Genomic DNA, 12,408 nt, shown 5'->3' on the forward strand with positions numbered 1-12,408 from the left:
TTTACTACTTTCAGTCTCACTTATTTTCTTCCCTCTCTCTGTTCTTCACCTCTCTTTTCTTCTGTTATGACCCTTAGCAACACAAAAACAAGATCCACAACAAAATCCACCAAAGTAATTGATGATAAATCTGGGCTTCTTTGCAATTATCCCCACACATCCCAAAGATCAATCACCTTCCTTCTCACCGCACACAAGCCAGAGGTGCTACTCCATAGGCCTGTGTGTCAGGCTTTCATTCTCTTTCAAGGCAAAGTGTATAAATCAATTTAAATATAAACACACTATATTAAGCATCATTAGCTTTGATTTGACTGAGCTCTTGTGGAGGCCATTTGTAGACTTATTGGAACCTGTGAGGCACTATCTGTGGCAGTAAGAAAGTAATAAGGTTATACTGAATCAACATAACTTTAACCTCTCCCAACCCACAACTAAGTTTTGTGTTTCCTTCAAGATACAGATGTGTTTTTCATCATTCCCTCATCAATCAAAATGTAACGTGCCTGCTGTACATTTGCTGATTCGTTGATTTTATTTCTACTCTTTGTCTGGTCTCCCCTCCAGATTGTGTTCTACATCCAAGACAGTGACGACGTCTATGGGCTTTTTCGGTTTGACCCGACAAAAGAGCAAAGCATCCAGAGTCAACCTGAGAGCCGTTTCCTGTCACTACATTTCCTGCGAGACGGTGGTACACTAGGTGATGTGTCTATGACCCTCACCGCCCTCTATATTCCTGCAGGCCCAATAGACCCAGCACTGGCCCGTGACCAAGTTCTAAATGTTAGCAGATCGGTGAATGTAGTGTTTTCCAGTGAGCGGATGGTACATGTCATACTGCCAATCAGGAATGATGCCTTTCTGCAGAATGGAGCTCACTTCTTAATACAGGTAAAAATGCTGGAAGCATTTTTCACATACTGTAGATAACATGAAATATGTTGTATTGGGTTTTTTAATGATTTTTAAGCTGTAATTGTTGCAACATTTTCTTTCTGCACGTCCAAAACTGTGTCTCTCTGTTTGTGTTTGCACTTTTGGCCAAATCATTGCCATCCAAAGTTCAAGTGCTTCATTTGCATGTGTGAATGGTTTGACACTGGCACTCAAATCTGGCATGTTGCTATGGGATTTGCCCCACTGTCCAAACTAACAACACTACCTAGCTCTTAAAGCGAACTAAAAGGTACAAGAAAAACCCTCTTCGCATTCTGCAGAGCCATAATCACGTCACACATTCAGTTAAAGCCTTGCAAACATACATGCACAAACATAAAAGGAGCGAACAGAGCTCCAACGGGTAATTCAACACATCTTTGAAAGTAACAGAAGTGAGCAGCTGTATCTTTGATGAAACTCTTTGAGCCTTCTGTTAATTCAGCTGTTTCTTCTGTTTACCCCTAGCTGAATACACTGGAGCTGGTTGACGTCAACCTTCCAATTACTTCAAACAGCCCAAGGTTTGGGGGACCTCTCAACCTGACCTTGACCGTCACCCCTGACATTGCTAATGGAGAAATCGGCTTTACGAGCAACACCACAGTGGTGGTTTATGAACCAGAGCACAGCAATTCCAGCACAGTAAGATATAACAAATAATATCAGTTCTGTGATGCTTGTATTGACTTTCAGAGTTCAGTATCAAGTCCGATTTGATTATTCGTTGTTTCTCAACTCCATAGCTGTCATGTACTCTGTGCTGTCAAGTGCTAAATGAACCGACACTGTAAAAGAAAAATAGAGGTTTCTATTTTGACACTGTAAATGAGTCTCTAATCAGTGACTTTAAAAGCTCTCCTTGTCCTTGCTGACTATAATCTGTGGGTATTTGTGTATGGTATGTGTAGGAGGTTAATTCTAATGGTGCTTGGTGCTGCAGGTAAGCCTCCCTCTGCGGCGTGACGGGACAGACGGTCAGGCGGTAGTGTTCTGGAGTCTTCAGCCAACTGGAGCCAATCATGAGGATATAACTGCTGAAGACCTGGAACCTCTAAGTGGCTCTGTGGTCTTCCTCTCGGGGCAGAGTGATGCGTCCATCAACTTCACTATCATGGCTGACGATATTCCGGAAGTCAACGAGACCTTACTGCTCACTCTGGACAGGTAAAGGAAAAATTACAATTCATCAACATGGCACTTTTGTTAATTATCATCGAGGCATAGAGTGTAAAATTGTGAAGCCAGCTTATATAATGAGTGAGTCCAGTGGGATTGGACAGGCTGAGTGGGTGCTATCTCTCCCTTGGTTTTCTGGAGATGTGCGTGAGTGTGTATATATATATGTGTGTGTGTGTGTTTGTGGTAGTGGTTTGGGGGTGGATTCATCTGGTAGTCTTATGTTCTGATGAGAATGGCAGCTCTCTCTCCCTCCCACTCCTCCCCTGCAGGGTGGAGACTGCACGCTTTATAGTGTACTTCGGGTAAGTGGAGAGTGGAATGAACCTGGGCCTTTTGTGTGGTGTGAATCAGGACTTTGTTTTACAGAGAAGGGCCTACTTCAGAGTTTCTGGGGGTCTTTGGTTGACGTGGGGGATGAGAGGGGGATGAGGGTGGGGGGATTCAGCGATGGTGTGAATAAGGGAACCCAAAGCAGAGTGGTTGTTGGGAGTAAATAGAGAATCTTCTTTATGTGTTTCGCTCTAATTTAACCAGGCTCGATTGTGTACCCTTTTAAAGATGTCAGTGTTTGTATGCATGCAGCGCCTCAGCCGCGACTGTTTGTTTGGAGTGCTTTATTCTGTCATGTCTTTGTCTCTAATTTACCCGCTATGTGACGCTTACTTGGCTCCAATTTTCTCAACATACACACACATACATACACCCCCGTGGTGCAATAAAGACGCAGGCATGGACGTTGATTGACATTGTTATTAAAAGTAGTTTAAACAGCAGGACCTCAGCATATGCAGCCAATAATGAATTAGCATCACACAATGTAAGGAATTCCTTATGAAGTTTGAAGTTAAGCTGCTTTCTCATATGATCAGAAGCTCAAAACAACATGTCTGAGTTTTCATATACTGCACATGCCCTGTATAATTACCCCAAAAGCAATATTTCAATGACTTATTAGGAAGGGACTTTGGTGCGTTTCAGTAGTGGTCACTTAATTAATTGATTAATAATCTAATACTCTATGTGTATGTGTGTGTTTGTGTCCCAGGAGTAATGTTGAGAATCAGATCCTGAAAGCTGGCTTCACCAGCAGAGAGATTGTCATCATGGAAAACGATGATCCCGGGGGAGTTTTTGAGTTCTCCCCATCCTCCAGAGGTCCATATGTCATCAATGTAAGTCATGTTTAGAAACTGCAACTTAAAACTATACGTTTTCACCTAAATTTGTTTGCGTGATTGAAATATCCAACCAGCTACAAACAGCGTCAAAAAATTGTTACTCCACATGTTATTTTCTCTGCTGTCTCTGTTTTTTGTCACATGACATCTGTAAACTTTAAAATTACCCAGGAGGGGGAAACTGTGGCGCTGCAAGTGGTCAGAGCCCAGGGACAGCTGCTGAAACAGCTGGTGCGATATGCTGTCATGCCTTCAGGCATCACTGAATTCGTTGGTGCCGAGGGCGTCCTGGAGTTTAAACCAGGGGAGAGAGAGGTCGGGGCTGCACTGTTGGCATTGCGTGATGGGGTGCCTGAGGTAAGAGCATGGTCAAAAGTGGTAAATAAGTCTTTCGATTGGCTCAGATGAAAAAAATGATGCTCTAAATCTGTATTTGCTACAAGAAAACTCTGTGCGTCTGTGTGTGCATACAGCTGGACGAGACTTTCTCCGTGGTACTAAGTAGCCACAGCACTCCACCCAGTCGCCTAGGCAACCACAGGCAGGTCAACATCACAGTGAGGAAAAACGATGACCCCTTTGGCGTCATCGAGTTCATCCGATCAGGACTGACGGTGGCCATCAATGAGAGCAAAGGAGACAAGATACACCAGGGTACGTTCAAGTAGCAGTTCTTTAGATAAGAGTCATACTTTTCCATGTCAAGTGGTTTCTCACTGACACTTAAAATGGATCTAATTGGAGTGAATCATATTTGTCTGTGTGTGGGATGAGCTAGGCAATGATTAAAGTTTGCGTTTTAAAATAACATTCATAAACTAGCTGATAAATCATGAGTACAAATAAAGCATACGAATCTGGTAATGCAGATAAACATACATAGTTATGACTTAAAGGAAGGTTTGAGTATCTACGGTAAATTGATAATCTCTGTCTATTCTGATTCTCCTTCAGCGGTGTACCCTGTAGTGAGAAACAGAGGTCACTTCGGAGAAGTGTCAGTTTCCTGGGTTTTAGATCCAGACATGTCCGGAGACGTCAGCCCCATCCAGGGAAATATCACCTTCAGGGAAGGGGAGTACCTCAAAAATCTCACTCTCTTCTCTCTACCCGATGAGGTAATATGATAAACTCAAAAATGCACATAATCCAAATTTGAGTTACATTTCCTTGTTTGTTTATTTATTTATTATTTTTTATTTAAGATCCCAGAGGACATGGAGAATTTCACCATCACAGTGTTAAATGCTACAGGTGGTGCAAGACTGGGAGACATACTCAATGCCAGTTTACAGATTAATAAGAATGATGATCCTATTTACTTTTCTGGTAAGGATACTGTTATATATAATATATTAATACGTTAAAGCTACAGTCATTCACTCCCTTCTCTCTCTGACCACCTCCTTGTCTTTCCTCTCACATCTTGCCCTCTCCTCAGAACCTGTGGTCGTGCGTGTCCAGGAAGGGGCCGTTGCCAACTTCACCGTTCTGAGAGCAGGACAGGCAGACTTTGTTGCTACGGTGATGTACCGCGTGGAGTACGGTGATGCATCTCCAGGAGACCTCACCATCCTGAGTAATGACACGTTGCTGGTGTATGACGTGGGTGAGTGGATGAAGAACATCTCTGTGGCTGTGGAAGACGACAACATACCGGAGACTGATGAGCCCTTTTACATCGTTCTCTACAATGCAACTGGTGAGTATGGCTTTCCTTTTTAAGCACAGGGATGTACTGTAATCTGTATTACCTCTGAGGATTAAAACAGATGAAAGTCAGTCGCTTTTCACATTTTTCATTGTGGTTTATAGAAGAATCAGGCACCTCTTCTTAAAATAACATCACCTCTTCTCCCCTGGTTTCCGCCTCTTGTTTTAATGCTAGTTGTAGATGTACAGAGAGAAGTCACTGGGTTATTTAGCATTGTCTATGGTAACACTGAAAGCTCTCCTAATCCTAGTATTGTGTGTCAGGGATGGGAATAAAAGACCAGTGGGCCCCAACAGGACCTTAATTACCAGACTCCAGACTTTCTAAGACACAAAGACCGGCCACTCCACTGGCCTCTCTGTGTTTACTGATTGACATGGAGTAGAGTCGAGTAAGGGTTAGCCTCTGGTTTATGCCAGAGGATTGTCCTTTATAGTGGTTGTGTTAAAAGTCAATAACCCTCATGTTAAAAGTCAATCAAACTCATACTGGGGCATTGACACCCTTTACCTTTCCTGTTTAATAATGAGCAGATTTGCATGCTTGTTACTCGTAGTCTGGCAACTTGAATATGTGCCTGTGAGAGGTTTTTGCAGTTTTGGGATTGTTTTTTCAGCCCATTCTCCCGCTGTAGTTTTGATTCCTTCCTTATTTTTTATTTAAAAAATTGAAAATATAACGATGGAAGTCTATTGAGGATCTGTCCTTGGCTTTGTTCACTTAAACACAGATTTTTTTTAAGGACTCTCATTTCTCATGAATAAGGAGCCCTTTCCTCCTTGGCTGGGTTGCCATAGTTATGGTGCACTATGTTAATGAGACAGCATGAAATTCAGCATGACAATAATAATATGGTCAATACAATCCATGTCTCTGTCTGTCTGTCTGTCTGTCTGCAAAACAAGTCACAGAACATGAACATGTAGGTACTGGTCTAACCTGATAATATGTAAATATACACAGGTGATGCTGTTCCGTATGGAGCTGACACAGCTACTGTCGTGATTGAGGCCAACGATGATGCCAATGGGATTTTCTCCCTGGAAGCTGTAGAGAAACCTGTTGAAGAGGGCAAGACCAATGATTTTTAGTAAGTATGAACAGGTCTTTAGTTCATTGTTTTAATGCAAAACTTCTTAATTTACTAGTTCTTTAAAAAAATGTGTATGTATTATATTTCTTCTCATATTGGTGCTTGAAATTATTGCTTTTTTTCCCCAGTGTCTTACGTTCGAGGGGCCATTTTGGTAACGTTACAGTCTTCTGGCAGCTGTTTGCCAATGACTCAGTGACTCCTCTGGAGGAAAACCAGGAGTTTACCAACACATCTGGCTCCATCACCTTCACTACAGGGGAAGAGACCAAGCCTATTGTCCTGGAGGCCATCTCAGATAAGCTTCCAGAGTTCAATGAGTTCTTTGTCCTCAGGCTGGTTAATATCTCAGGTGAGTGTTTGTCAAATTTGAGAGAGAATGTTATTTAGTTTAATATTGACATGAAATTGCATTTGAGTTGCCAGCTTTAAAATCTCATTATGGACAATTTAAAAAAATATAAATAAGGATTAATTTCATTGATAATTCTGTCTTGAAAATCCTTCAGTTCTTTTCCATCATTTCTTTCAGGTGGTTACCCAGGGGAGGGTGGACGACTAGCCGAGACTTCTCTTAATGCTTCGGTTCTCATCCCTTTCAACGACGACCCATTTGGTGTCTTTGCCATTGCTGACAGCAACCTGGACCAAGAAGTAGCTGAAGATGTACTCTCAGAGGATGATATGGCTGATGTCACTTCCTTTACCATCCTGCGACAGCAGGGTACTTTCGGTGATGTGCGCGTTGCCTGGGAGATTGTTTCTGGCCACTTCCCAGAGGGCCTTCCTCTGATGGATGACCTGCTCCTTCTAGCCTCCTTCCCAGATGAGGTTGAGCTCAGGCCCCATGCCAGGCGACACCACTCAGCCACAGACACGTGGTTTTTCTCAGGGCTTCCAGGAGCTTATGGGACCATCTCTCCTGAAGATGGGCCTGCTGATGTTGGCAACTTCACCTTCTCTGCATGGCTAGTGCCCAGACCAGACACTGACGGCTTCATAGTCTGCAAAGGAACCAGGAATGGGACCTTGTATTACGGAGTGAAAGTCCACACCAATGAGTCTCACGTCACGGTGATGCTGTACTATACAGTAACCGGATCAAACAACACACAGGTGGCCCGAGCCACCGCTGAGAAATTTGTAGAGGATAACAGGTGGTTACATGTCATCATTACTGTTGATGATGGGATTATTGAGTTCTTCCTGGATGGGAACCCTATTCCTGGAGGAGTGAAGAGCATCAAAGGAGAGGGCATCATGGATGGTGAGTTACTTTATGAGACATTTATTAAACATAGCGTAGTGACAAAAGTCAGGTTTTTATATAGTGTCCATCCCTGTTTGATATCGTTTGTCTGTGTTTCATGACTTTCAAGCATGTTTTTACCTTTTTCTGGACGGTAAAGCTGTGAAGTTAATCTTTCCTAAATTTTTTTACATTTACAATTTCATTTTATAATGTTAAAACATCACCCAGAAGCCAGAGCCTATATAGTCTTGTCTGGAGAGCCTGCTGTCTCTGCACCATGGTCAGAGTCGCACAGTAACCATGTTAATATCCTTAATGACGATGTCATTGATGGACTGTGTGTGACTGTCTGGAGAGAGACAGATTTCAAGCTTCCCTCTCATTGTTCATATATGGAATGACAAGTCTTAACTTCTTACATCCACAATGCACACACACATATACTAATGCACATTCACAGACACACACACACACACATGTCTCAGTCACTTTCTCATTGTTCAGGACTACTGGGACTCTGCAATGCTTGAGTGACCACTTAGCGTCAGCACTGCTGGATATTGTTACTGCTAAAGGGAATCAGCCGGCATCTTCTTTTCTTCTTATTCTCTCTAATTAATGGAGACAATAGCCCCAGCCTGTATTGGACCAAAAGCTCCCAGAGGGGAAAAATTTTGATGGCTCTTTGGCTAACTTCAATCACGGCTGATGTATATATAATCATCAATCATGTCATCTGTTATTGTCTGCTAGTGGTAACTTAACCCACAAAGGAATTGCTTTGTTTCAGGGCTTTGTACTTACTCACTGTAGCAGATTTCCTGCATTTGTTCCATTTTGTACAAGTGGAGGAAGCGATAGGCACGAGAGGTGTAGGTATATAAATGAGTAATGAGAAAGAGCTGTACCTAGGCTTTTGGTGGCCTTAATCAAGAATCTGTTTGTGGTTTTTAAAACAGTTCAGAATGGCAACCAGATGTGGTCCATCTTTAATAAGAAAATATGATTATATAACGTTTGTTAGTAATGGCACAGGTTGTTTTCTGGATCAAAATAAAATGTGAAAATGATATTCAATTGCTGTTGTCTCACCAGATCTCAAGCCAACTACAGACTCAGTGTAAAGATGTTAGGTTAGAGGATCTCAGGTGTGAATCAAGTTAAATTAAATAAAGATATGTATGTGTCTTTAACGTGATGCATTTATGAAACAAATTTGTCCGTTTTTAAATCGCGCAAACAATGCAAGAGTTTCAAATTTCAGTTTCAAGAACAATGGGATTTTTTGTTTTCATTTTTTATGAACCACAGATTGGGTACAGCGGCTTTGAAGCCTTGAATGGTACATTGCTCAACATATAATGATCTTGTCTGACATGCAGAGAACAGGATACAGCAAATACAAGCTACAGTATGAACATCCAGGGTTAATTAATGAAAATGTATCATATCTGTGTGTGTTTCCATATAAATGTGGTTCCAGCACCACATTCATATCTGTCATATTATATCCTGTGCATTCATTATGCTTGATTATACCGCTTATATATAAAACATTATGCACTGTTTTTTTTTTGTCTGTTTCTACTACAGGACCTGGGTCAGTGTTTATTGGATCTGATCCTGAGGGCGAGCAGCGGTACACGGGTCTCCTCCAGGATGTGCGTTTGTACAGGATTAAGCTGAACCGCAGCCACATCCACGAGCTTCACGCTCAGCCAGCTAAAATAGACCTGCGTAACATCTCAGGTTACCTGCGGTACCGGCAGGACGAGAGGCAGAAGTCGTTTGTGGTGGAGGTCAGGGATGATAACGAGGAGGAAGGAGAGGAGGTGTTCTATCTACAGTTGGTTGCAGTTCGTGGTGGAGCTCGCCTCCCTTTCCCCAGACCCACTGCTATTTTGCGAGTCATGAAGAGTGACGGTGCCAACGGGCGTTTTGGATTCACCGGTGCCTGCATACCTAATGTAAGAGCACAGAGTGGCATTTAGGGGACCAGTTTTGCTGCTATGAGCATCTATAAGCACAAGTGTACACGACCACTATTACAGTAGCATTTGTCAATGTCATCACTCAGTTTTGTCTACAGACAAACATATAAATAGAAACACATGTAATGTATACCGAGTGGTTTGTCAGTTCCTGTCCTGCTGCATATTTCATCAGTCTTCATGCCTGGCTGCAGGGAGAGCATGCTGTCTGTTTTTAGTTGGATTGGATGCGCGGGCTCTCATGTTGGCCCCTCTCAGGTAGAGCGACAGCTGGCGAGGCTGCATCAGGTCTGCCAGTCAGGGCATTCCTGTAGAAGTGGATCAGGAGTTCCAGCACTGGAAACGGGAGATCTAGTTCCTCGTTTCCATCAGCACAACAGGTGGCAGGGCTGGGGATGGCATTCCATCAGAACTAGAGGATCTTCTTTGTATCCTTGATCCTTTGGGGATAAATAGACATAGAGGCATGTGGGCTACCAGGTGTTCCCTCTCTAAATCACATTATCACTGTGCTGGAATTAGTAAAACTCACTAATTTAACTATTACATACTTAATGAATATAGATGAATGCATCCAGTATATCATGAATTAACATTTGTACTCCTGTGTTTGTTTTTATAGACCACTGAGGAGGGCTCCACTATCTCTTGTGTGATTGAGCGCATGCTGGGATCTCTGGACCGCGTTTATGTCAACTACAATGTTACCCAGCTGGATAGCTCAGACAGTGAGACACCAGCCTATGAGGATTTTGTTAATGCCACTGGAGCTGTGCTTTTCATGCCTGGACAGCGCTCTGAGGTGTGTGTACTGTGTGTGTTTGTGTGAAAGTGACTCAACAGTTGGATTTGTATTAATGTGATCTTACATGAGCTGGGGAAAACCCCTCTCAGTTAATCCAGGTGTATTTAGTGCGTACTATATTTACACCTCAGAATACTGACAGCAATTGTTTAGTCTCCCAAATGTAATGTTTTTAGACAACCAGCTCCACCTAGTGGTGGGCTGGTTGTGACTTTACTGATGAGGCAACAGGTGCTGATAATTAAGCTCAGACTTTATGCTTGTGGCACACAGCATAGATACTATAAGCACATTTTATCCCCCCCCAAAAAAGATTATTAACTTAATTATATTTATATTAACATGTTTCTGTTAGGTGCTGAACCTGCTGGTGTTGGATGACAACCTCCCAGAGCTGGCAGAGACTTTTCAGATCATGCTGGTGTCAGCAGAGTCCGGTGATGGGAAGCCAGGCTCCACCCCCACCAGCGGTGCAAGCATTGACCCAGATAACTCTGTTAACACTGTCACTGTCACAGCTAGTGACCACCCCTATGGTATTTACTCGCATACCCCAATAAAACAGATTGTTGTACTTCTTCCCCTCCTTTTAATTACTTTATCCCTTTACTTCCTTTTACACACATGCCCTTCCCTAATGCAGGCCTGCTGCAGTTTCAGCCCAGTCCTCCAGGGGAGGGATTGATCTCTCCAGCGTCAGAACCTGCTCACATAACTGTTGACGAGGAAGATGGGACTGTCCAACTGATGGTGGCCAGGGCTCAAGGCCTTTTGGGGAGGGTCATGGTAGGATACAGGACAACCCCCTTTACAGCATCCAGCCCTGAAGACTATGAGGTTAGTTTCCAGTAAAGTCTGCATGCTGTGACGATGTATCAGTAAACTAATAGGCAGATGAATCATTTTTCTGCAGGACTCGGAAGGCGTGCTGGACTTTCTTCCAGGGGAGAGGTTAAAGTTTGTCAGTGTGACCATCATAGACAATCCTGTTCCTGAGCTGGACAAGATTTTTAGATTGGAGCTCTATAACGTTGATGGAGGAGGTGAGAAATTCAAGGCCAAAGTTGTGATGGTAAAAAACACAGGATACTGTTTTCATTAGTTTGAGTCACATCTTGAGCCGTAGAACTTTCCAGTGTTTTGTTTTTATTCAGTACTATTTTTCCTAGAATCTGTGTTTACATATCTTTAAGCTGACCCTGTATTCTGCCCTATTATTTTTGTGTGTTTTGTGTGCTGTGCTCCTGTGTGCTACCTCATACCCACCCAACTGCGTGACTACCTACCTACCCTCGTTCCCCTTTGCCCTTCGATCTCTACTCTTCTGGTGTGATTGATTTGATCTGATCCTCGTGTGTGATCCATCAGTGGATCAGTTTCTACGTAGTGAAGGAAGTGGTAGTGGAGAGAGTGACTCTGACTTCCTCCTTCCATCCTATCACCACCATGGTAAGTATCCCCCTCCTTTACTCCCCAAACTGCCTCTCATCTCAATTCCTCCGCATTCCTCCATAATGTATCACTCCCTTCCCTTTTATATCTCAAAGTCAAGTTCAACTAGGAATCAGGTGACATGTTGCTACTGCCGACAAGTATTATTTGGACCAATATTAAAGATTTGGACCATAAAAGTTGGCAAACTCTCACACATCTATAGGTCTGTGTGTGCACATGCATGTGTGTTTAACTGTGTGTGGTATTTACATTGTACTGTGACCCGTGTGAGAAGTACCCAAGGAGACGGTTGTGGGAAAAGCAAATAGCCTTTCCCAGGCAGCAGGGATACGTGGTTGACATGAAGTGTCAGAGATCCAAGTCTGTGCTGCTGTCATCTATTCTGTAATAACCTCCACACACTGTGCAACACTGCTATTTCAATCGGATGTTCTTGACCATAATATCATTTTATCCAGTTGTAAGGTGTGTATTATTATTGGGTTGTTTCTATCAAGATCATTGGCTTCCATTCCCACTCCTCTGACCGTTGGGTACTTTTCCATTTACTTCAAACTGAAACCAAACCGAAATGGTGTCACTAAAAAGTAACACAGGGTCATATCTCTTTAATATCTTGTGTGTAGCCAGCTTGGGAGTTGCATCCCATATCAGAGTGACCATCGCTGCTTCTGATGATGCCCACGGAGTGTTTCAGTTCAGCCCTGAATCATTGTCTGTTAATGGGACAGAACCTGAGGACGGACACAGCTCTGTGGTCCTGCAGGTCAGTGTAATACAAAGTGTAAAAATTAGATGT

At 42.9% G+C, this 12,408-nt stretch overlaps 1 protein-coding gene across 1 annotated transcript in view; it reads left to right on the forward strand.

The window, feature by feature from the left end:
* adgrv1 (adhesion G protein-coupled receptor V1) overlaps nt 1–12,408 on the forward strand; it is a 103,093-nt gene that overhangs the window by 19,391 nt on the left and 71,294 nt on the right. The window contains exons 10-28 of the mRNA XM_027278170.1: nt 568–894; nt 1,408–1,584; nt 1,883–2,106; nt 3,167–3,293; nt 3,471–3,656; nt 3,773–3,953; nt 4,254–4,417; nt 4,505–4,628; nt 4,741–5,001; nt 5,977–6,103; nt 6,235–6,458; nt 6,639–7,373; nt 8,952–9,325; nt 9,972–10,151; nt 10,510–10,690; nt 10,798–10,991; nt 11,068–11,197; nt 11,523–11,603; nt 12,236–12,375. Coding sequence (XP_027133971.1) covers nt 568–894; nt 1,408–1,584; nt 1,883–2,106; nt 3,167–3,293; nt 3,471–3,656; nt 3,773–3,953; nt 4,254–4,417; nt 4,505–4,628; nt 4,741–5,001; nt 5,977–6,103; nt 6,235–6,458; nt 6,639–7,373; nt 8,952–9,325; nt 9,972–10,151; nt 10,510–10,690; nt 10,798–10,991; nt 11,068–11,197; nt 11,523–11,603; nt 12,236–12,375 — 4,137 coding nt within the window. The remainder of the gene's footprint in view (nt 1–567; nt 895–1,407; nt 1,585–1,882; nt 2,107–3,166; nt 3,294–3,470; nt 3,657–3,772; nt 3,954–4,253; nt 4,418–4,504; nt 4,629–4,740; nt 5,002–5,976; nt 6,104–6,234; nt 6,459–6,638; nt 7,374–8,951; nt 9,326–9,971; nt 10,152–10,509; nt 10,691–10,797; nt 10,992–11,067; nt 11,198–11,522; nt 11,604–12,235; nt 12,376–12,408) is intronic.

This window comes from Larimichthys crocea, chromosome III, assembly GCF_000972845.2.
Source record: "Larimichthys crocea isolate SSNF chromosome III, L_crocea_2.0, whole genome shotgun sequence".
NCBI lineage: Eukaryota > Metazoa > Chordata > Actinopteri > Sciaenidae > Larimichthys > Larimichthys crocea.